At 38.3% G+C, this 25,379-nt stretch overlaps 2 protein-coding genes across 6 annotated transcripts in view; both read left to right on the forward strand.

Moving 5' to 3' along the window:
• LOC106880714 (uncharacterized) overlaps nucleotides 1-7,697 on the forward strand; it is a 12,119-nt gene extending 4,422 nt beyond the window's left edge. The window contains exons 3-8 of one of the 5 annotated variants that reach the window (XM_089338120.1): nucleotides 3,120-3,422; nucleotides 3,820-3,838; nucleotides 5,559-5,643; nucleotides 6,060-6,188; nucleotides 6,509-6,620; nucleotides 7,607-7,697. In XM_089338120.1, coding sequence (XP_089194246.1) covers nucleotides 3,120-3,422; nucleotides 3,820-3,838; nucleotides 5,559-5,586 — 350 coding nt within the window. In that variant the 3' untranslated portion in view covers nucleotides 5,587-5,643; nucleotides 6,060-6,188; nucleotides 6,509-6,620; nucleotides 7,607-7,697. The remainder of the gene's footprint in view (nucleotides 1-3,119; nucleotides 3,423-3,819; nucleotides 3,839-5,558; nucleotides 5,644-6,059; nucleotides 6,189-6,508; nucleotides 6,621-7,606) is intronic. The other 4 variants (XM_089338124.1, XM_089338121.1, XM_089338122.1 and 1 more) reach the window with 4 other exon arrangements.
• Nucleotides 7,698-9,944: 2,247 nt separating this feature from the next.
• Nucleotides 9,945-25,046, forward strand: LOC106880708 (uncharacterized). Its single transcript, XM_089338125.1, has 6 exons — nucleotides 9,945-10,172; nucleotides 18,807-19,130; nucleotides 20,877-21,179; nucleotides 22,326-22,358; nucleotides 23,977-24,086; nucleotides 24,958-25,046. The coding sequence occupies exons 1-5, from the start codon at nucleotides 10,124-10,126 to the stop codon at nucleotides 24,051-24,053; spliced, it is 786 nt and encodes a 261-aa protein (XP_089194251.1). The 5' UTR covers nucleotides 9,945-10,123; the 3' UTR covers nucleotides 24,054-24,086; nucleotides 24,958-25,046.
• The last annotated feature ends 333 nt before the right edge of the window (nucleotides 25,047-25,379 follow it).

Consider the following 25,379-nt stretch of genomic DNA (forward strand, 5'->3'; position numbering starts at 1 on the left):
ATTTATTGAAAGGATTACTAGATGAAAGTGACATTAGTCTTGATCGAGGAAATATATACGAGCAAAATGACTCGGTTAAAATGGAGATGGTATTCATTCAGAAATTTAAAGGAAGAAAGACTGCTTTTGCTTTTGTAAAAGCGGAGGTAGTTATTCTTCGTGTTTGCCTACCAATCAAGTATTCTGTGCTCTTAGCTCACGTTCAGTGAGCCGTTGTGTGTGTGTGTGTGTGTGTGTGTGTGTGTGTGTGTGTGTGTGTGTGTGTGTGTGTGTGTGTACGTTTGTGTGAATCTACAGCAAGTTCAGGTTCAACAAATCTCAAGTAGTTTCTGATTTCAAAACCAAAGAATTAACGTGTCTTGTCTGTTTTTAATCCTGTTTCTTTTTTTTAATTTGGTGATTGCTGTTTCTGGTACCATCTCTCATTTAATTCTTTCTATCAAGAATATCTTTACAGCATCCAAAACATTTAGTAGTTGCAGTTGATGATAATTGTGACGGTTGTACTGTTTCGTGCTAGATTCCCAACTTCAACAAACCTATAATCAAAAGGATTTCAGAAGAGGCTTTCACGGTTTTTGGGCTCGTCCAAAGACGTTCACTTTTTTACCAATACAAATGTGTTGCCGTATTGTATCCCGAGTATTCAGTTAGATTCTTTTCTGTAGTTTTATCGACCGTTGCAGAAGTTGCATTCTGTCTGTGTTCAACTAATCTTTATCCATTTTATGGGGTCAGTGGGTTCCTCACAAAATTTCCGAGTTCAATCGCGCGCAGAGAGTGAATATATGTTCTACTTTGCTGTCACGTCTCACGAATGTACCTCTTTTGGACCGAACAGTGACTGGTGACGAGAAATGGGTTCTCTAAAAATGTCAAGCCTCGAAGACAGTGGAAAGGGAAACGAGAAACCTCGGCACCCTACGCAAAAGACTGTCTTCACTCACGTAAGGTGTTGTTATCCGTTTGGTGGGATATGAAATATGTAGTCCACTTTGAACTTTTAAACCCAAACTAAACGATAACAAATGAGATATACTGCGAGCAGCTTGAGTGACTTAATTCAGCGCTAGGAGAAAATCGACCATCGTACACACGCACACACATATACATGCATATGCACACATTTACACACACATACACGCATGCACACATGCGTATTCATTCATATTTACATATGTCTATTTGCAGTCATGTACGCATGCATACCAGAGTGCGCGCACACACGCATGCGCATGCACATGTGCAGTCGCACGTGCGCGAGTATTCACGCGCGCGCAAAACAAACGTTGGGGATTGGTAAGCATCGGGAATGGGTTTAGTAGGCGTTATGGTATGGTAAAAGCTGGGGATTGGTAAATGGTGGTCCTGCTCATGAGGTTAGTTGGTAGTGGTGTCCTTTGTGCAGGCGGTATAAAGTAGCAGCTGGTGCTAAGGTGGTATATCCGGGTTGTTGGCAGTCAGAGGTCTGAAATTTGCCAGAAGGACATATCTCCGGTGACAACAATACGATAAATCGTATTTTTTGTTGATGGATACTGTGGGTTGTTTTAGGATATGCAGCTTTTCACGGAGACCGGGCTGGCCGTTGGGTATTTCATCTCGGGGATCACGGAGTCTCCAGAGAAAACGAGACAGGAAAGTAGAGTTCTCTCTATCTCTGGATCTGAAGAAGTGCATATGTTGGGAGTATCTACCTTTGAAATCATTAGCTGTCATACCCATATAGTAATGTCATCGGATGATGTAAGGGTTGCTCTATATACTACGGCCCTTGAAAGACAAGATCCTTCTAGAGAGCACATTGTGGTGTATCGGAAGTTGCAGGATGGGGATGGGGTAGTGTGGATGTATGTTTACGGCTGTTGATGCATGCAATTTTAGATTTGATGTTGTCTAAGTAAGAGTAGCTCTCCATGACATTATGGGGGTTGAAGAGTTTGTAATACTTATGGCCTCTGGGGAAGTGCTTCTTAGTTAATGACAGGGAGCCCCTAGCTACGTTGGTGGAATCATCTTGGTTGAAAGGGGGTTATACCATATAATTCTCCTTCTCCAAATCCTGAGAGTATTTGGGGTTTGTCCACATACGTGAGCTTCTCAGTAAACCCGCTCCTGGCCAAAGCATCATTATAGAGGTAGAGGGTAGCTCTACTAAAGATCTCTCTATTGGCCGAGAATAATTAGAAACCTGTAATTAGAAACCTTTTGCGTAGGCCTTTGCAAAATTTTTGGCAAAATTTGATGCATATTCTCTGCTCCACTTTCTCTGTCATGGTCAATGCTACGAACACACGCTACACACGTTACTGCCAAGCACTGCTGTAAACACCGGAAGTGAGCTAGAACGTTGAAACTTAGTGCACATGCACAGCAGAGTTTAAGGTCAATTTGTGTCAAGCAGCTTTACTCTGCATGCTATAGCTTCGTTACTATGGCAACAGTCCGGACACTTATTGATCATACTACGTACATACATGTGTGTGTCTAAATATACATGCGTATGAATGTGTCCTTCATGTGTTGTGTATTTATTGCTATTGATTCGGATCCGTATAGCCTTTGCACTGCCTTTACTAAAAAGTTCGGCTGTTGAACATTTCGAAGCACGAGTTCACAAGGTTCAGCATTAAAAATATGTAGGCGCAGGAGTGGCTGTGTGGTAAGTAGCTTGCTTACCAGCCACATAGTTCGGGTTCAGTCCCACTGCGTGGTATCTTGGGCAAGTGTCTTCTACTATAGCCTCGGGCCGACCAAAGCCTTGTGAGTGGATTTGGTAGACGGAAACTGAAAGAAGCCCGTCGTATATATGTATATATATATATATGTGTGTGTGTGTCTGTGTTTGTGTGTCTGTGTTTGTCCCCCTAGCATTGCTTGACAACCGATGCTGGTATGTTTATGTCCCCGTCAATTAGCGGTTCGGCAAAAGAGACCGATAGAATAAGTACTAGGCTTACAAAGAATAAGTCCCGCGGTCGATTTGATCGACTAAAGGCGGTGCTCCAGCATGGCCGCAGTCAAATAACTGAAACAAGTAAAAGAGTAAAAGAGTAAAAAATCTATTATTGTGTGGTCCCTTGTTCTAAACTTTACGTATTTTGATTCTTTCTCTTCAGCGAGATCTTACATAAGCAGGCTGCAAGTTCTTAACCCACCCACTGAGAAGAACAAGACAATGTTGTTGAGATGTACCGGATATATCGGTGCACCAGTTGGTCTTGCTGATTTTATATGGTTTGTAAGAACACGCTATGGAGTAAATGTCTTTGAAAAGTTTCAACGCATTACACCCAGTGGCAAGTGTTTCACTCCAGTAGTATCAATGTATAATTATTCTTTTGAACACACGGATGTTAGTACAGCAAGCATCGCATGTTTTCTGAGCGGTAAAATACTCACTAAACAACTCACTCCAGCAAGTAAGTTTCTTTATTTGTGTGTGTGTGTGTGTGTGTGTGTGTGTGTGTGTGTGTGTGTGTGTGTGTGTGTGTGTGTGTGTGTGTGTGTGTGTGTGTGTGTGTGTGTGTGTGTGTGTGTGTGTGTGTGTGTGTGTGTGTGTGTGTGTGTGTGTGTGTGTGTGTGTGTGTGTGTGTATTACTTTGATTTACGCTTTTACTTCTTTTTAATGTTGTCGCTGCTATTTAGCCTCAAGTCCTTGATGATAGATTTGATTGAGATTGAGTAGACCTACGACCAAAGACATTCCGAATGTTTTAAAATCATAGTACACTTAGGACTGTAATATCAAATATGCCCATTTTTTCTTTTATGACCGCGTATGAGAAATGATGGAGATTTCGCTTCTATTTTTCGCAGGTCGAAATTCCCTAAAAAGGTTCGTCATATCTATATGTTAATTACCTCTATATTTGTATGTATCCATATATTTATCAGAAATAATTTTTTGATAAAAGAGAGCAATAATAAGAAATATAAAGCACTAACTATGAGCAATGAGGAATCAAATGAATTAAGAGAGAAGGTCGACTAAAAAACAAAACAATTGTAGACTGGATTTTCTGTTTGCCATGCATTGACAAGGTGTTTTATTTAAGTATCTTTGTAATTCAAGTAAGACAAATATTAACAATTATATAAATGTTTAGAAATATTAGATCTGCTGTAATACATGTAATTTATAAAGTCTGCATAATTATTTGACGCGCAAAGAAAAAAAAAATGCACAGAAAATGAAAACACGCAGATTCTTTATGAAAAAAATAAGAAATATATTTATATCAAGTCATCTCAAAAGTTCTGTCCGAATTTTGAATAAAGAAAACAAGTGATCAAATGTTATATTTAATTGAAATTTAATCATCAATGTACTTTCCCTGATTATCTATGACTTCCTTCCATCTATTTACAAGCTTTTTAATCCCATCAATGTAAAACTCTTTTGGTTTCAAAGTGAAGAACTCTGAAATGTCAGTTTCGACCTCCTCCTGGCTTGCGAAAGTTATGTCCCCCAAATGATTCTGTAAACTACGAAACAAATGGTAGTCTGAAGGAGCAAGGTCGGGAGAATAAGGTGGATGAGCAATTTTTTCCCAACCAAGCTCTTCGATCTTCTGTGATGTGATCTTTGCAGTGTGGAGTCGTGCATTGTCCTGGTGAAACATCACTCCTTTTCGATTCACTAAAGCGGGTCTTTTTTTCTTCAAAGCTTGCTTCAAACACTCTAATTGCTGACAGTAGACTTGAGCATTGATTGTTGCATTAGGTGGTAACAATTCAAAGTGAATTACTGCTTTGCAATCCCACCAGATAGAGAGAAGAACCTTTTTCCCATGAAGTTCCCTTCTCGGTTGTGGCTGAGCCTTTTCCCTTTTACCAAGCCACTGTTTACGACGTTTAACATTTCGATAGAAGATCCATTTTTTATCACCAGTCACAAATCTATCCAAAAAGGGTAAAATGAGTTCGCGAGAATGGAGAGAAGAGCAGATGTCAACACGGGATTTGCGGTTGCTTTCGGACAATTTATGAGGCACTCATTTTCCAAGTTTAGGAACTTTTCCAAGTTGTTGAAGATGATGATGAACAGTTATATGGTTTGAACTAAGCTTTATTGTCAATTCTTCAACTGATAATGCAGGATTTTCTTCAAGTAATGCCTCAAGGAGCTTATCATCAAACTCAACTGGACGTCCTGTTCGACCTTCATCTTCAAGGCTGAAATCTTTGCAAGTTCTTTCATTAAAGCATACTTTCCCATAAACTGAGTGTGTTTCGAATCGCTTCGGCTGCAGAGTTTCCTTTTTTGTACTCATAAAGCATTATGTGCTTTAAATGCTCTTTGTATACTTCCATGTTAGAAAGGGTTTTAATTAAAAAAATTTTAATTCTGTTATTCTGTAAAATAATATTTAATTAGTTTAAATGTACACAAACGCATAAAAATAATTTTTAATTCCATTAGACATTCTAAAATACTATTAAATTTTATTCAATTTAAAAAAATGTAAAATCGGACAAAACTTATGGGATGACCTGATATATAAAGAAAAAATAGATAATAATAATGCTAAGGTAATGACAAAACTATTTTTTAGAGCAATAAGAGCGTTGTCGTTTGCTTGAACATTGTGATATCGGAGAATGTGAAAAGAGAGGAAATAGAGAGCTTCTAACAATGCGGTAAGTTAAAAAATCCTTTATGTTTTAGTCGCAAGGGCCCATCTTCGTAAGAAAAACAGTCTGAGAAATGTCCAGTTATGTAGGTCCGTTAACCCATTCAAATCCCAAGCATTTTATAACAGTAGTAGTCAATTGTCATAGCAGTCAATCTCCGAACGTAGGTGTAAACAAATAAAAACAAAACAAAAAACAACAAATTATCAGTTTTTTTATCACTTAAAGTTACATAACTTTTTTCTATCTTTTAACAAAGTTTTCACCAAAAGATTCTACACATTGAGTTCTTTGAAATAGTTATAATCCAAGTATAGTTTTTCTTTTAAATAACTGAGAAATTACGTGTTAATGTAAATATTAGGCGTTACTCTTCCGTTTTTAGTCCAACATCTTTTATCATAACTTTTTTTTATTCCCAGTATATTTATTGGACGGTAGATGAATGGCGCGAGTGAATTGCCCTAAACTAAGCATGCGCCTGTAGTTTGAGAAGCATAGAGGAGAGAAAAGCATTTACCATAGTACTACTGGTGAGCATGTCCTTTTAAGTAAGCAAATCTGTTGCCATAATTATTTTCCTGCTGTTATAGTTTTTTTTTTTCTTTTTTCTACACGTTTATGTAAATTCTCAATATCCCTGATTATTTTTTTCTGAGATCTGGCAGAATCGTGAGCACGCAGGAAAAAACGCTTAACAGCATTTTGTCCGGCTTTACTTTCTGAGTTGACTTAGCCTTTCATCCTTTCGGGGTTGATAAAATAAGTACCAATTGAGTACTGGAGTTGACGTAATCGATTTTCTCCTTCCCTAAAATTTCTGGCCTTGTACCAAAATTATAATGGAATATATTTTTTCTCTCTGTTACAGATAAATTGTATAATGCAAATATTATTACTAAGATTTTAATATTTGCAACAGCCCTGCTTTTTATTAGCAATCTGCATGAAGTATCTCGAAAAAGAAAAACCGAATCAACCAGGTTAGTATTATATAATTCATTTTCTTTTCTGTGATTTTGTTATCCTTATATAAACTATCGGAGGCGCAATATCCTAGTGGTTAGGGCAGCGGACTCGCAGTCATAGGATCGCGGTTTCGATTCCCAGACCGGGCGTTGTGAATGTTTATTGAGCGAAAACTCCTAAAGCTCCAAGAGGCTCCGGCAGGGGATGGTGGCGAACCCTGTTGTACTCTTTCACCACAACTTTCTCTCACTCTTACTTCCTGTTTCTGTTGTGCTTGTAATTCAAAGGGTCAGCCTTGTCACACTGTGTCACGCTGAATATCCCCGAGAACTACGTTAAGGGTACACGTGTCTGTGGAGTGCTCAGCCACTTGCATGTTAATTTCACGAGCAGGATGTTCCGTTGATTTGATCAACTGGAACCCTCGACGTCGTAAGCAACGGAGTGCCAACACACACACATATAAAATATCATTGATTTAGTTTGTGCTTACTGCATTGCATTTTTAAAAAAATTTCATTATTGTCATCATTATTAATTAATGTTTAGATTAGTATTCATCAAGCAAAGCATTTGAACACTGAACATCTCACCATTTCGGACGTAGACCCTTTACTTGTTTCAGTCATTGGACTGCGGCCATGCTTGTCCATAACCTTGAAATACCGAACAAATACACATCACTGATTAACTTTAAGTATGGTACTTATTCTTCCGGTCACTTTTGCTGAACCGCTATGTTATGGGGCTTTATACAAGCAACGCCGTTTATCAAGTGCTGGCTAGGGTCAAATACATACATACATACATACATACATACATACGTACATACATACATACATACGTACATACATACATACATTCATACATACACACCTACCTACTTAGATAGATAGATAGATAGATAGATAGATAGATAGATAGATACATACATACATACATACATACATACATACATACATAGTTTCTTTGTAAACTGACAACTCTTTCTTTTTTGCAGGTTACTGTCTGATGAACCCCTTCTGCGAAACTTCCAAGTTACGGTCAACTCGCATTTTCCAGGAAATAAATATTAGATTCAACACCCTCAATTGTGTGCTTTCTCTAGTTACTGCTCGTTGGCATCTGTTATTGAAAACGTATCATATGAATGTGTGTGTGTGTGTGTGTGTGTGTGTGTGTGTGTGTGTGTGTGTGTGTGTGTGTGTGTGTGTGTGTGTGTGTGTGTGTGTGCAATATATTTCTGTAAATACACGCTCAAACACATACATCTAAATAGATATCATAAAATAAATATTCACCTATATGTAGGTACATAGTCTCTTGTGCTGATAGATATAGTGTAGCAGAACTAGAAATGTATGGGAAAATGTTATCTAAATTCTTCGGAAATTTTGGTCTATCAATCACTATAGAAGCAGATTACAGATCAGTTAATTTTCTAGATATAACGAGCTTCAATATGAGATTATGTACACCTTTCCATAAATCAAGCGAGAATTTCAGGAACGTTAGAAAATCCTTATATCATCCCCTTGCGATTATAAACTCTATTATTAATGACGTTTCTCATAGAATTTCGAAATCGTCTGCCGTCAAGGAAATCTTCATGTCGAATAGGGTTGTAAAAGGCAGCACTAGCTAGAGTGGGATATACAGGAAAATTAGTTACAACCAAAGTAATGAGTAGTTTGCAACCCTGCTTGCACGAACGCATGAACTCTATAAAATAATTATTATAATTATAAAGTCCACAATTGTAAGGCGAAAATGTACAAGAATCGCCCGAAAACCATTAATGAGCTAAAAGACTCAATCATAACCTTCAAACGGTCCATACCGCGTCAGACTCTCCAAGGTGTGTTTCAAAATACATAGTACTTCCTATGTAAACCCTTACCATCTATGTCAGGTACGATAAGTACCTGTTTGCTTGAAAGAGGAGTTAAAATCCTCCAAAACCATTCGTCTCTCACTAAATGTAAACACGCACGGAGAATATAGTAAACCTATTTTTCCGAAACAGCCTCCTTATTTGTAAAATACATATAGTAAAATGCAAATAAGTTCATAGAAATTCTGGGATCAATTGATTTCACCTTCTGTGTTGAACCAACAGTCAAGGCTCGTCAGCCAAACTTACTATATAAATTATTTCAAAAAAACATATTTACTTTTCCGTGCGCGTTGTTCAATTGAAGGTCCCCTCAAACAGATACTTATCGTACGATGACTTTTTATCATAAATTTGGCTTACTTGAATAATGTTGGCTGTCCACTTTATCATTATTTTTATCGATAATGATAACTCATTTCAATTTTTAAGATTTATACTTGCTCACTAACGTTCGATTTTTTTCTCAACTGTCTGGGTGACCCTGCAATAAAGAAGGAACTTGGACATCATATAACCCTGATAAGCCCAGCACTCCCAACGATTCACTTTGACATGAATCAATAGAGTTGGAAGAAAGCTTAGGAAGTTGTTAAGGCAGATAGGTTTAATCTCTACATCCAGTGTCCAGTGAAGTGTCTTACTGAAAAATCAATTACGAAAAATACCAAATTCTTCTTCTTGCCTTTACCCCTCCAACGCGGAGTATAAGCTACTTATAATTGAATTCCATGTCGCATAATTTCTCGCTTCTGTACTTATACTCTGTCATGAATGTCCCCCTTTCTCTAGTTCCTTTTGTGTTGATCTACGCCACGAGTTCTTAGGCCTACCCATCTTTCTATATCCATCCAGATTCCACTGTAAAGCGCTTTTCGCTGCATTTGGTGTGTCCTTTCTAATTGTGCTACCAATCCACTTCCACTTTTTCTTTAAAAGTCTCTCAAAGCCCAACCCCTAGTCCTCGTCGTGAGAGATGGAAACAGGTAAAGCTGGCCAACTATATGGTGAAGTTGAATGGGCTAATCACCCGTGCAATGGATTTTCAAATTGATTACGAAAACACTGATAGTTGACAAGTCTTGAAAAATACCAAACAAATGTAGTAAAAGAAAGAAAATATTTGACCGTTTCTCTCTCTCACTTTTTTCTTTCTCGTTCTCTTTCTCTCTCTATCTATCATTCTAACATTTCCTCGTAAAACTTCTTCCTTCTCTCCCTTTCTCATTTTCATTTCCTTTCAACTTTCATTTACTTTCCTCTTCCGCGTTCTTAGTCGGCGTCTCTTTCCTAATCACTATTCTTCCATCACTCATTATCAGATAACTCTGAAATTTTCCATCTTCTACTCCCCCCCCGCTTTATTTGTATGTATGTATGCATGTGTGAGTGTGTGTGTGTGTGTGTGTATGTGTGTGTGTGTGTGTGTGTGTGTGTGTGTGTGTGTGTGTGCAGGCGTGCATTCGCGCTTACATATATTGCGTTTTCTCTCTATTTTTTTGTTGTGTTTGGCCATTTCGACTACAATTTTCGAATCAGACACATCTTTTCGTAAAATTTCTGGTTTCTGGGATCCGACGATCATTTCTCCTTCTGCCTTATACTTGTCGCTCAAGATCAACGATGTTGTTAGCTATGATGATACTGATGATGGCTTCTTACACTTCGGCCAGTAAGTTAATATTAAGAAAACTAATACATTCTTCAGTTACAGTTTTAAATCTTCTTGTCTTAGACATCATACTTTGATCGTCGCAAGACGCACTGTACGTACACACAAATGCACACACATACACACACACACACACACACACACACTCACACACATAGGTCATGCGTATACCCATATATATCTATATCTATATATATAAAAATGAGAATGTCTGTCTGTCTGTCTGTCTGTCTGTCTGTCTGTCTGTGAATCCCTAAAACTCGAGAACTACGCAACCAATTTCATTCAAATTTTACACATGCCTTACTTAGGGTTCCAGTTGTGTTTTAGTCAAAAAAATATTTAACTTCTTGCAGAGTTCGAGCCCACAGCAACATAATATCTCCTCCACTATTTAAGTATTACGTGTCAAAAGTGAAACAAAAACACTCATGTCAAATACTTTCACTTTAAAAATGAAACTATTCCACTAACTGAAACAATCACATTTCGATACTGTAATGACAGATACTTTCAGAGAAAGAGAGAAAGAGAGAAAGAGAGAAAGAGAGATGTATATGTATACATATACATGTATATGTACACGTCGCTCTTCAGTGCTACTGGTAACATATAATCCAGTACAACCTGTTGCATGGTCGGGTCGTCGGCGACTAAACTGGCAACCCCACCAGGCTTGCTTGGTGAGGAGGGTGTTGTTGGACACCCTGCAGGACGAAAAATAAGACCTGTCAAAGGGCGGATGAACTCCTGAACAGTCAACGACCATCCAACAAAATGTCTGTAAATATGTATATATATATATATGTATGGGTGTGTATGTGTGTGTGAATGTCTGTAAATATGTATATATGAATAATTTTAATTTTATATATATACTATTTTTTTTTATCTTTTATATTTTATTTATATATATATATATTTTTATTTTTTTATTTATTTTATTTTTTTATTTATTTATTTATTTATTTATTTTTTTTTTTTGATGAGCTGCTCCACATCGGTCACCGGAGTGATATTTGTTCTCTTTACAGTGTCTGAGTGTCGGTTAGGTGTCTGGAATGGGACGGCTTACCTCATGGGCAGGTAGAAGCTCTTTAACCTTGGTTGGTAATCTACCTAGGAGAAGGAAATCTCCGAAATAAAACCTGAGGCCTTGGAAATTCCTGGTTTTGTCAATTCTCTTGTCACACCGGTGAAAGTCTTCTTGGGCTAATAAGTGGGGGTAGTGCAGTGCAAGCTACACCCACTAAAAATTATTCATCTGCACAGGTACTTCCTGTACTCCAAATCTTAGTAAAATCATTCAATTGGTTGGTTGGCAGAAACCTAAAAATGCACCTGTAACTTATTTTAAAATGTCTGAAACAAATTCAGTAAATGGCAAAAAAGGCTTGGGAACATCATGGGAACAGGTCTGGCCCGGCAGGTGTCCCAGTGTATCACAGGCTGGACCCGGTCGTCATCCTGCCACTGTGGTCAAACAGTCCTCAAGAAAAAGTAAAAATAAACATCGTTTGAATTTTGGCTGTTGGAATGTGCGCACACTTCTTGATGATAATTTCACGAAGAGGCCAGAAAGGCGTACTGCACTTATTGCATGTGAGCTAAAGAAATATTCCCTTGATATAGTTGCTCTCTCTGAAACTCGTCTCTCTGGTGAGGGTCAAGTAATGGAATCTGCTTATGGATATACTATCTTCTGGAAAGGCCTACCTAAGGGTCAGCGTAGAGAATCTGGTGTTGGGTTTGCTCTCAAGAATACATACATACATTAGTGTCCTCCATTGCAGAGCTTCCAAGTGGTATATCTGACCGGATCATGTCATGCCGTATCAAACTGACAAAAGGTAGGTTTCTTACCGTTGTCAGTATTTATGCACCAACAATGTCCCATTCTGAGGAAACTGTGGGACAGTTTTATGACAATCTAGCAAGATTATTGAGGAAAGTACCAATTTCTGACAAGCTGGTCATTTTGGGAGATTTCAATGCAAGAGTTGGAAGGGACTATGTTTCATGGCCTGTTTTAGGTCGACATGGGATTGGAAAATGCAATAGAAATGGAGTAGCTCTTTTGACGTTTTGTACTGTTTAAGCAGAAAAATAAATATAAAACCACCTGGATGCACCCAAGATCTAAGCACTGGCATCTCATAGATTATATTTTGATTAGGAAATGTGATATGAAAGACGTTTCTAGCGTTCGGGTCATGAGAGGGGCAGAGAGCTGGACTGACCATCTACTGCGTGGCAAAATAGATTTTTCGATAAAACCTAAAAACCGACAGTCTGGTCCTAAGATACCCAACAAGTTAAACGTTGCAAACTTTAAATTATCAAGCAACTTGCAAAGATTCCACGACGCTATAGAAAGTATTAATCTTGACCCAAACAATTTATGGGAAGATTTCAAAACAAAAGTATTTCAGGCTGCAAGTTCGTCAGTGGGATTTAAATCTCATAAATCCAGAGATTGGTTCTCAGATAGATCAGCAGAAATTCATGATCTACTTTTAGAAAAACAAAACTTAGGCAATACACTGCTCTCTCAGTCATTGAATCCCAACTCAAATGAAACTTACAGAAAGCTGAAAAGGAGGGTGCAAACTGCTCTAAGGAAAATTAAACAGGAATGGTGGAATGATAGGGCAAAAGGGGCACAAGAAGCAGCTGATAGAAATGATGCCAGTTGTTTGTATTCTTATGTTAGGGAGGTATATGGTCCAAAATCTTCTTCAGTAGCTCCAGTGAGAACAGAAGATGGATGCTTTCTTCTGACTGACACCGCTTCTATTCATAAGCGTTGGGTAGAACATTTCTCTGCACTTTTGAATAGACCATCATCCGTTAATATGAGGACGATAGAAAAAATTGAACAACTTCCAGTTATAGAAGAGATGGCATCTGAACCAACTCTAAATGACATTTATTTAGCTCTGAATAAGCTGAATAACAACAAGTCTCCAGGATCTGATGGAATCTGTGCAGAAGTCTTGAAATATGGGGGTGACAAAATGATGGAACTCTTAAATATTTTAATTTGTCACTGTTGGAGAAGTGAGAAGGTGCCTCAAGACTGGATTGATGCCATTCTTGTCTCCTTATATAAATCGGGGCCAAAGGATCTGTGTGGTAATTTTCGTGGGATTTCCCTTTTGTCTGTGGTTGGAAAGGTGCTCGCCCGCATTTTGTTAGAACGTTTAAATACCTTTATAGTTCCAGGTATGGTGTCTGAGTCTCAGTGTGGTTTTCGTTCCTCCAGGGGCACAGCTGATTGTATCTTTACTGTCAGACAATTACAGGAGAAGTGCATTGAACAGAATCTTGCTCTGTACCATTGCTTTGTTGATTTGAGCAAAGCATTCGATACTGTTAATCGAAGTGCTCTGTGGCTAATTCTGGGGAAAATTGGTTGCCCAGAAAAGTTTATAAACATGGTCAAGGCTTTGCATCAGGATATGAGAGCTAGGGTTAATTTTGGTGGTAGGCATTCTGAATCTTTTGCTGTGGAAAATGGAGTAAAGCAGGGATACCTTGATGCACCCACCCTCTTTGCAATATACTTTGCCGTTGTGGTGTCACATTCCTTTCAAAACTCTGAGGAGGGTATCTACATAAAATATCGAATAACGGGGAATGTTTTTAATTTGACCCGACTGAAGTTTAAAACGAAGGTTTTTACTTCACTTATTAGGGAAATTTTGTATGCTGACGATTGCGATCTGGTTAGTCATTCTGAATCGGGTCTGCAATCCCTTGTATCTGCATTTGATGCAGCTTGTGATGATTTTGGCCTGACCATCAATCTGAAAAAAACAGTTGTGATGTATCAACCTGCGTATGGTGCTGTTTGTAACCTCCCTAACATTTTTGTTAAGGGAAAGTTACTTGAGGTTGTAAATTCATTTGTCTACCTGGGAAGCTCTGTTCAAGATGATGGAAATCTTGATACGGAAATACACCTGCGAATTCAAAGGGCAGCAAAAGCATCTGCAGGCATCCCCTCAATTAAAGCCATGATTTTGAGGAACCAATTGAGATGGTGTGGCCATATTGTTCGAATGGCAGATGAACGCATGCCGAAACAGCTGTTTTATGGTGAGCTTGCAGAGGGGAAACGTTATCGGCATAAACCTAAAAAAAGGTTTAAGGATGGCATAAGGACTGCTATGAAGTCAATTGGAATGGCTCCAAAAGATATAGAAGTCCTCGCTTCAGATCGAGTTGGATGGCGAACAAGGGTGTGGAGTGGAGTGAAAGCATTTGAAGAGGCCAGGATGATGCAAGCAGGGCTCAAGAGACATTTAAGGAAAAAGGTGAAGACTGAGAAGGTGAATGACAAGGACCTTTTTGTGTGCACAGTCTGTGACAGACCATGTCTGTCCTTGGCTGGCCTCAAATCTCACCTGCGAACCCATGGAAAACAAACCTCACCCAGCTATTCTGATTATATGTCTGTGCACACGTTTGAATGTGGTGTGTGCCAGAGGGTTTGCAAATCCAATGGGGGTCTTAAAAGACATGTTAGGATCCACAATGAGCAGAACTTACTTGCAGGTATTGGTAGTGCAAATCAGAGGTGCAACCTGTGTGGGTGTTTTTTCAAAACACTGTCTGGTTTAAAAAGCCACATCAGACGCCATGAAAGGGCTAAGGTGTAGGTGCAGGAGGTGGTCAAACTCTGTTTAAGGAGTAGACAACCACCATATGTACACGTATATGCATATATATATATATATATATATATATATATATATATATATATATATATATATATATATATATATATATATATATATATATATATATATATATATATAGATCTATATACATACATGTATATGTATACACATGTGTAGATGTATATATAGATGTACATGTAATATATACATATATATACATATATATACATGCATACAGATATCTATACATATATACACCTATCACACACAAACACATGCACACAAACACACACATTAGTCATTTGTTTTCTTATCCAAAACTACGTCAAAAGTACTGAACGGATCTTTATGAAATTTGGAAATTATATTCTATGTATAACGGCCATAACTCCCATGAAAATTCATATATTTTTGATGTTGATGAAATTTTAACCCGAACATAACAGATGAGCATTATTTGTAATTCAACGGTACAACAGTGTAAGACTACCCTTTCAGATATACTTTCATTGTGATTTCTGCAATGTGGTGCATAAATTGTCAAGTAAATGAGACACATCTTTGCCTCCACTGATTCACTTGCAAAGTGTTGAGTAAAATTATTTCGTTGCAGACCTCCTTTGGGTCTTTTTATTATCACTACGACACACATAGTCCCCAGTTGGTAACATTGATTTCAAGGGCCTCCTAGATGAGAGACTGGCATTCCACTTAATGTCTATGTTCCATGCTGGCATGGATTGGAGAGTTATTAATGTAGAAATATGGTATCGTAGCTACTAACAGTTGAGGGTTACGTAGTCTAGACTGCGTTTTTAGATTTCATTATTCCCTTTAACCCGGGCAAAGCCGGGTATTTCTGCTAGTATATAATATAAATATAGCTATATGTATATTATATTTATGAATACATATAGGCGCTTGCCCAAGGTGCCACGCAGCTTGGGCAAGTGTCTTTTACTGTAGTCGGTCAGAAGCAAACGTCCATTTGCTGTTCTCGCTGGAGCTATTGGAGAAGATTTTTGGCCATATACCTCCTTAACATAAGAGTACAAACCCTTGGCGTCATTTCTATCAGCTGCATTTTGTGCTCCTTTTGCTCTATAATTCCACTATTCCTGTTTAATTTGCCTTAGAGCGGTCTGCACTTTCCCTTCGAGCTTTCTGTAAGCTTCATTTGAGTTGGGGTTCAAGGACTGAGAAAGAAGTCGATTGTCTAAGTTTTGTTTTTCTAAAAGTAGTTCATGAACTTCTACTGATCTATCAGAGAACTGGTCTTACGTGATTTATATCCCACTGACAAACTTGCAGCCTGAAATAACTTTGTTTTGAAATCTTCCCATAGATTGTTTGAGTCAAGAATGATACTTTCTTATAGCATCGTGGAATCTTTGCAAGTTGCTTGGTAATTTGAAGTTAACTTTTTAGGTACCTTAGGACCAGCCTATCGATTTTTAGGCAATGTCGAAAAATTTATTTTTCCACGCACTAGATGATAGTCAGTCCAGCTCTGCTCCTCTCATGGCCCGAACACTGGAAACATCTTTCATATCACGTTTTCAGACCGAAATATAATCAATGAGATGGCAGTGGTTAGAGTTTGGGTGCATCCAAGTGGTTTTATATTTATTTTTCTGCTTAAACAGAGTATTGGAAACAACCAAATTAAAACGTCAAAAGAGCTACTCCATTTTTATTACATTTTCCAATCCCATGTCGACCTAAAACAGGCCATGAAACATAGTCATTTCCAACTCTTGCGTTGAAATCTCCCAATATGACCAGCTTGTCAGAAATTGGTACTTTCCTCAATAATTGTGCTAGATCGTCGTAACACTGTCCTAAAGTTTCATCAGAATGAGACATTGTTGGCGCATAAATATTGACAACGGTAAGAAATCTACCCTTAATCAGTTTTATACGGCATGACATGGCTCGTTCAAATATACCATTTGGAAATTCTGCAATGGGGGATACTAATGAATTCTTGAGAGAAAACCCGACACCAGATTCTCTATGCTGATTCTCAGGTAGGCCTCTCCAAAAGATAGTATATCCATAAGTAGGTTAATTTATTTGACCCTCACCAGAGAGACGAGTTTCAGAGAGCGCAACTATATCAAGAGAATATTTTTTAAGCTCACATGCAATAAGTGCAGTACGTCTTTCTGGCCTCTTGTTGAAATGATCATCCAGAAGTGTGCGCACATTCCATCAGCCAAAATTCAAAGGATGTTTATTTTTACTTTTTTTTTTTAGATAGTTTGACCACAATGGCAGGATGGCGACCAGACCCAGCTTATAATACACTGGGACACCTGCCGAGACAGATCTGTTCCCCAGACCTGTTCCATCATTCCATGCTTTTCGTATGCAAGCCGGTGGGCTCGCTCTGAGCACTCTAATTTCTTACAGCTAAAGTTTTGGTTATTGTGAACCTTCTGGTAGTAGGGCTGAACATGTTGGTGTCAGATGTATGCTAAGAGACCATGTTAAAAAGGTTGAGTAAGATGAGATAGAATTAATGGAGTTAGTGTCTCCTGGTAGGGTTGACTTTTGGTCATTCAATCAAAGTAAAGGATCAGTAGAGGACTAAGGTGGTGATCAAGATGAAATGCAATATTATTTTTACCGATGGGTATTATATGAGTCCAATGCATATCATTGGAGAAAAATATATATTTTGTATATATATGTATATACGACGAGGGTTCCAGTTGATCCGTTCGACGGAACAGCTTGCTCGCGAAATTAACGTGCAAGTGGCTGAGCACTCCACAGACACACGTCCCCGAACATAGTTCTCAGAGAGATTCAGCATGACACAGAATGTGACAAGGCCGGCCATTTGAAATACAAGTACCGTGGAGACAGGAGGGCAACGAAAAATTAAAACTTCAGTTTGAAAAATCCTGACAAGCCCGCTTGAGGAAACAAGTGACACCAGAGCAAAAAAGGCGGAAACTGGATTCTCGAGCCGATCGATTAGTCGGCTGGAGAAAACACAAGACACCAGAGTCGAAACAACGGAGTTTAGAGTCTCAGGCCTACACAAAAGCCTGCGACATTGCCCTCTGCGAAAATCAGGATACATCAGAGCAAGTCAAGTTGCAATTTAGAAATTTTTCTCGTGAAGAGTGGTGACCAGTAGTGCCTAACTAGGAGCTGACCCATGGGCATCACGATAATACCTTCTGGATACACTAGAGTACAGTACAGAGCGAGGTGACAGCCGGGTGATCGTTAATCTTACATAAAATTAAACGCAATGTGTGTCTCAGTCGGTCACGCTAGAGAGAGAAGAGTGAAACAACAAATGGAGTAGGAGTGAGTGGCAGTCACAAATGCTAAAACAGTCGACCAGCATTCAAAGGTCTTGCTCTGAAGGCAGCTGATATTTGAATCAAAATTAAACTGTAAAGTTTTATGGTAAGTTTTATTTCATTTACTAGTTGTATATATCTAATTCTTCAAGTGCTTCGTTTTTGTATATGCGCATATATTTACCAGACTGATTTCTTTCATCAACGTTTTCTCACGCTGTGTTGATGCACCTTTTGCTATCATTAATAAAACTGTCGAATTTTTTATGACATAGGTAAGCTTGTATAATAATAAATATTAAAAACTAAATACTAAAATTTATTTGTGGATAAATGTAATTCATACTCAAATGAACACTCGTCACTTTTTGGTTCTGTGTTTTCTACTCATCTTCTTTTTCTTCTTCTTCTTCTTCTTCTCATTGTTTTTCTATTTTGTTTTACTCTACATTCTCTTTCTCCTCTCGCCTTTGCACTTCTTTTTTCCTGCTTTTCTTATTTTTTCCTCCTTCTTCCCCTCTTTCTCCTCCTCCTCCTCCTTCTAACTTGATTTATAACTACACTTATATGTTTTTATAAAATCTATCTCGGATTTATGTTTTGTTTTTGTTTTTTTCTTTATACAGTGATTAAAATTGTAAATATGAAACCTTCTGAAACCATTGAGTTTGGACCTAACACTGGAATAACTATAACATGTCAGTATAATTTAGGAAAGTCTTTTCAGTTTGTTCTCGTGCAAAACTACAATGATATTGTTTTCCAAACTGATTTTGACCAGGCGGAAGGAAGGTTTAAAATAACAGTCAGGCGAAAGGGTTTCCACTGTACTCCATTTAATGGTTCTAAAGGTCAGATTACCTGCTGGAAATTTAATCCCACTTGTGATGATGCGACACACTATACATGTAAATCAGATAAAGAAAGATCAACATCTAAGACTTTAAAAGGTCAGTTTTACTAGTATTTTTTTACTTCTTTTTTTTTCCACTTATTCATCTCCATTATCATTTCATTTCTATGGAGTGTTTTTATTGCACTATCGAACACAGGCTTATAGCTTTTCATATGCACAATATTTATTTTTGCTTTTGTATTTTCTATTGTAATGAACCCTAAGTTTACGTACTGTGTATAGTATCCGGTTGTGTGATTTTCTGTAGACTGAGATAGTTGATGTATGGTCCTAAACGAACTACTGGTAGTTATCAGAAGCCATATCCAACTCGAATTTCAATAAGGCAAAATGGCAATCAATCAGCAAAGAGATCCACAAACGAAACTAGTCCAACATTCTATGTTCGCAAGACATTGACTTGAAACTCTGTCAGTTTATGTTATCAGCGCAAGCTATATGCACTAGATATGCCTAAGAAAGGCCAGCTTACCGACAAGCAAGATTCCCATGGTACAAGTGACACTCACACCAACCAGGAGAAACATCTTAGACCTCTGTTTCATCAAAAGTATGGACCTTACCCATAGTGTAAAAGTGACACCAATAACACTCTCAGACCCTAACATTGTTGAACTAACTATGTATAGTCCTGTGTGACCTGCTGTTATCTACCCTATCAGGAAGTTTCAAGCCTTATCCAACCTGAATTTCAATAAAGCAAAATGGAAATCAGTCTGCAAGAAACGGGTCCGACATTCTATGTATACGAGATATTGATTTGAAACTTTATGTTAACAGATATTGACTTGAAAATAGCTATATTTACTAAATATATTACAGAAAGAAAATCAAACACACCGACAAAAGAGACTCTCAGAGAAGAAAAAATCCTTATAATACGCAAATTAAAGGTTTCAAACCAGTTGAATAGGCAACTAAAGGATTGGGAGAAATCTGTTTTAAAACAGACACTCCTACAAATCGAAAGCAAGAGCAAACTTTGATGAAAAGGAAAGAGCAAAGAGAGCGAGAGAGAGAGAGAGAGCTGTATAAAACATAAAATTAAACCCTAAGTAGGACTATTGTTCCAAGAGAATGGCTTACTGATCGTGTACCCACAAAGAGTAAATGAGGTACTCGGTGAACAATTTAAAAGTGCAGATAAAATTCGTGCAGATAAAAAAACCCCAGCTGAATTCTTTAATATTGCAGCCCTACAAAAGAAGGCACCGGCTATTGATTACATCAATATTGAGGAGACAGATATAATAGTGATCATTGATACAATGAGCTCAAGCAGAGCAACTTGTCTTGATGGCTTCTTAGCTATTCTCCTCAAGTCATGTAAGCAACCCTAAGTGAAACCACGTCAAATGCTTTTCCAGAGTTTCCTTGCAAGCGGTAAACTTCCTAGAAAGATAAAAGAAAGCATTATATGCCCTACCCACAAAGGTGGGGGCAGAGCAGAGGATTGCTGGTAATCTGGGAGAGTGACTTCAGGACTTCCTTAAAGATAAAAGTCAAACGGTTGCAGCTTATGGTGTCTCATTAATTTGTTGTCTAATTGTTGCTTTTGACTTGGCTCCACATAGCCTTCGCACTGCCTTTACTAAAAAGTTCGACAGTCGAAAACTTCGAAGCACCAGTTCACCAAGTCCAGCATTAAGAATAGTTGGAGCGTTGTTAAACGTTTTAATTTAGTATGAAGATTATAGTTTATATTAATGAAACCATCTAATCTATTATTGTAAAGTTCGTCGTACTAAGATTTACATGTTTTGATTCGTTTTCTTTTCAGTGGGATCTCAAATGAATACACTGAAAATTCTTAACCCACCAATTGAAGTGGACAAGCCTTTGATCTTCATATGTTCAGCAAATATCGGTGTACCAAAAACTTCAACTTACTTTGTATGGTTTGAAAGAACACGCGTTCGAGTGAATGCATTTCCAGATTCCGTAAACGCTGTTCATCGTGGAAAGTGTTTCAATCTAGCTGTGTCAACTTTTAATTATACTTTAGCTTTCTCCGACGCTGGCTCAGCAAATATCACATGTTTTCTGAACGGCAGAACACTCACTGAACGACTCACCCCAACAGGTAAGCAATTTGTGTGTGTGTGTGTGTGTGTGTGTGTGTGTGTGTGTGTGTGTGTGTGTGTGTGTGTGTGTGTGTGTGTTGCCTTGATTAGCACTTTTACCTCTTCTTATTGTTGCAGTAGTGGAGGCGCAATGGCCCAGTGGGTAGGGCAGCGGACTCGCGGTCATAGGATCGCGGTTTCGATTCCCAGACCGGGCGTTGTGAGTGTTTATTGAGCGAAAACACCTAAAAGCTCCACGAGGCTCCGGCAGGGGATGGTGGCGAACCCTGTTGTACTCTTTCACCACAACTTTCTCTCACCCTTACTTCCTGTTTCTGTTGTGCTTGTAATTCAAAGGGTCAGCCTTGTCACACTGAGTCACGCTGAATATCTCCGAGAACTACGTTAAGGGTACACGTGTCTGTGGAGTCCTCAGCTACTTGCACGTTAATTTCACGAGCAGGCTGTTCCGTTGATCGGATTAACTGGAACCCACGACGTCGTAAGCGACGGAGTGCCAACAACAACAACATTTAGGACTATAATATCAAATATTCCCATTTTTTGAAGACGACATATGAGAAATGATGGAGCTTTCACTGCTATTTATCACAGGTCGAAATGCCCTGAAGAGGTTCCTCATACCTAATGTTAATTACTGCTATATTTCAGTGCATCTGTATGTATCCATATTTTTAATACGTGTTTATGGTGGAGGCGCAATGGCCCAGTGGTTAGGGCAGCAGTCTCCCGGTCATAGGATCGCGGTTTCGGTTCCCAGACTGGGCGTTGTGAGTGTTTATTGAGTAATGTTAATTACTGCTATATCTCAGTGCATCTGTATGTATCCATATTTTTAATACGTGTTTATGAGTGTGTTCAGGCATGTGTCACTGTGTGGGCGTGCACGCTTTGGTTTGGTCTTATATTCTTTTGTTAGTAAGCTTCAGGTTTTGTATATGTATGTGGGCATTCATACATTGTATTCTAATGTACACAAACATGTTTTGCAAACTATATTTTCCGGTATGCTTGTTGACGTAGTGTATAATGTAATTAGCTCTGATTAACAAGTACCAAAAATTGTCTACCACCACCCATCCCCATGCGTTATCCTTAATTATAATGCTTATATATATTGTTTTGTTTTTAATTTTTATTTCTAGAATGGGAGAGAATAATAATCGCAGATAATGCAGGTATGTTTTATACTTTAATAACTTTTGCTTCTTGCAACTATTGGACTGGGGGCATGCTGGACCATGGCCTTAAATGGTTTATGTTGCTCAAATTGTCACTGGAACTTATTCTATCGTTCTTTATTGCTGAACTGATACGTTACGTGTATGTAGGGGAACAAACACGAAGACATATTCACATACACATGTATACACACATGCACCCTCTCTCTCTTCTTCCTCCCCCTGATATATATATATATATATATATATATATATATATATATATATATATATACACACACACACACAAAATATGGGGGTTTAGTTCACAGGTGATCTAAACGACTAGGTAAGCTGGGTAAGGGTTGTAACGGATTACCGGGGTTCCAAAGTTGTAGCCGAGATGGGAGTTATGGAACCATTGTAGATTTCCGATATAGCGGGTATATAATTGTTAAAGATGACAACAAACGTTAAGGCAAGACAAACATCTTTTTTCATATACGTTATTATTATTGGAAAAATTCTAAGTCTTATAGCTGTTTCTAGGATACCCCAGAGAATGGGATATTCTGTCATCAGAGACAAATAGGAAAAATGAGAAGGGTATAGATTAATGAAATGACGACATAGAGGAGAGGAGAAAATCAATAAGGAGATGAAGAAAAAGAAGAAAGAGAAGTAAAAAGAAGCATAAAATATCACAGTTCAACTTTCCGATCGTGTAGATGTTAGTCCATAAGTCCTTAGGCGTAATCCTGTGTAAATCTATGTAGGTTAAAGTCTTAATAGTGTACATATCCAGAAATAGACGCGAACGTATCGCCGTTCTGTAAGTAAAATAAAAAAAAATGTGATGCAAATCAATGTTGCCATGTGATATGAACGATCGGAAAGTTGAACTGTGGAGAGGGGGGTGGTGCTTCTTCCCTGCACATTTATTGGACGGTGGATAAATATAGCTAAAATGGCCCGAGTGAATTGTCTTAAACTGAACGTGCGCCTGTAGTTTGAGAAGCACGGAAGAGGGAGAAGCATTTACCATGGTACTACTGGTGAGCAGGGTGACTCAGGATCTGTAGGGTTACTCGGTTGCCATAATTTTCCTGTTATAGTTTGTTTTTTTTTCATTTTTTACACATGTTTATGTAAATTTCTAATATCCTTGATTATTTTTTCTGAAGCAGCGATCTGGCAGAAACGTTAGCACGCCGTGCGAAATGCCTTGCGGTATTTCGTCTGCCGTTACGTTCTGAGTTCAAATTCCGCCGAGGTCGACTTTGCCTTTCATCCTTTCGGGGTCGATTAAATAAGTACCAGTTACGCACTGGGGTCGATGTAATCGACTTAATGTCTTTGTCTGTCCTTGTTTGTCCCCTCTATGTTTAGCCTCTTGTGGGCAATAAAGAAATAAGAAACGTGAGCACGCAGGAAAAAAATGCATAATAGCATTTTGTTCGGCTTTACTTTCTGAAATCAAACGCCGCCGAAGTTGACTTTGCTTTTCATCCTTTCGGGGTCGATAAAATAAGTACGAGTTGAGTACTGGAGTGAACGTATTCGATTCCCCACTTCCCTAAAATTTCTGGTTTTGTAACAAAATTATAATGAAATATTTTGTTTCTTTATATTACAGAAAAACTGCATCATGCAAATATTACTAAGATTTTAACATTTGCCACATTCCTGCTTTTTATTAGCAATCTACGTTAAGGATCTCAGAACAAAAATAATAGAATCAAACACGTTAGTATGTTTTTCATTTTCTTTTCTGTGATTTTGGTGATCCTTGTGTAAAATATTATTGATTTAGTTTGTGCTTGCTGCATTGCTTGGAGACGCAATGGCCCAGTGGTTAGGGCAGCGGACTCGCGGTCATAGGATCGCGGTTTCGATTAACAGACCGAACGTTGTGAGTGTTTATTGAGCGAAAACACCTAAAGCTCCACGTGGCTCCGGCAGGGGATGGCGACGAACCCTGCTGTACTCTTCCACCACAACTTTCTCTCACTCTTACTTCCTGTTTTTGTTGTGCCTGTAATTCAAAGGGTCAGCCTTGTCACACTGTGTCACGCTGAATATCCCCGAAAACTACATTAAGGGTACACGTGTCTGTGGAGTGCTCAGCCAGTTGCACGTTAATTTCACAAGCAGGCTGTTCCGTTGATCAGATCAACTGGAACCCTCGACGTCGTAAGCGACGGAGTGCCAACTGCATTGCTTACTTTTTTAAAAATCTCAATGCTGTCTTGTCGTCATCATCCTTCTATAACGTTTCGATTAGCATTCATCGAGCAAAGCATACAAGTAGTGAACATCCCATCATTTTGTAGATCTTTCACTTGTTTCAGTCTGTGACCATGCTTGGCCATAACCTTCAAATACCGAACAAATACGCCTCACTACTCATCTTTAAGTCTGGTACTTATTCTGTCGGTTACTTTTGCTGAACCGCTATGTTATGGGGCCGTATACAAGCAACACCGGTTGTCAAGTGCTGGCTGAAGTCAAATACATACATACATACATACATACATACATTACATTATATACATACACCCCTGCATACATACATACATTGTTTCTTTCTAATTTGACAACGTCTTCCCTTTTGCAGGTTACTGTTCGATGAACACCTTCTGCGAAACTTCCAAGTTACAGTCAACTCACAGTTTCCCAGAAATAAATATTTAACTCAACACCATATATTGAGTGCTTTATTCAGTTTCTGCTCATTGATTTTTGATATTGAAAACATATTATCTATCTATCTATCTATCTATCTATCTATCTATCTATCTATCTATCTATCTATCTATCTCTTCTCACGGACGTGCTGTCACATCGGCTGCGAAGGTAAACGTTTATTTGACCTTTTACTGTCCACATTTTGTTGGAATTTTTAAATAATTTTGTTGCGAAGCACCTAGGCTTCATTTGTGTGTATTTTCAAGGGCAGGAATTGGCCCCCAGGGGCAGTTTCGGCCCTAGCAAAATAAAAAAATTTCCTTCTTGACATTTGAAAAATGTCGAGAAACA

The sequence above is a fragment of the Octopus bimaculoides genome, chromosome 20 (genome assembly GCF_046866305.1).
Source record: "Octopus bimaculoides isolate indiv1 chromosome 20, ASM4686630v1, whole genome shotgun sequence".
In the NCBI taxonomy this organism is placed as follows: domain Eukaryota; kingdom Metazoa; phylum Mollusca; class Cephalopoda; order Octopoda; family Octopodidae; genus Octopus; species Octopus bimaculoides.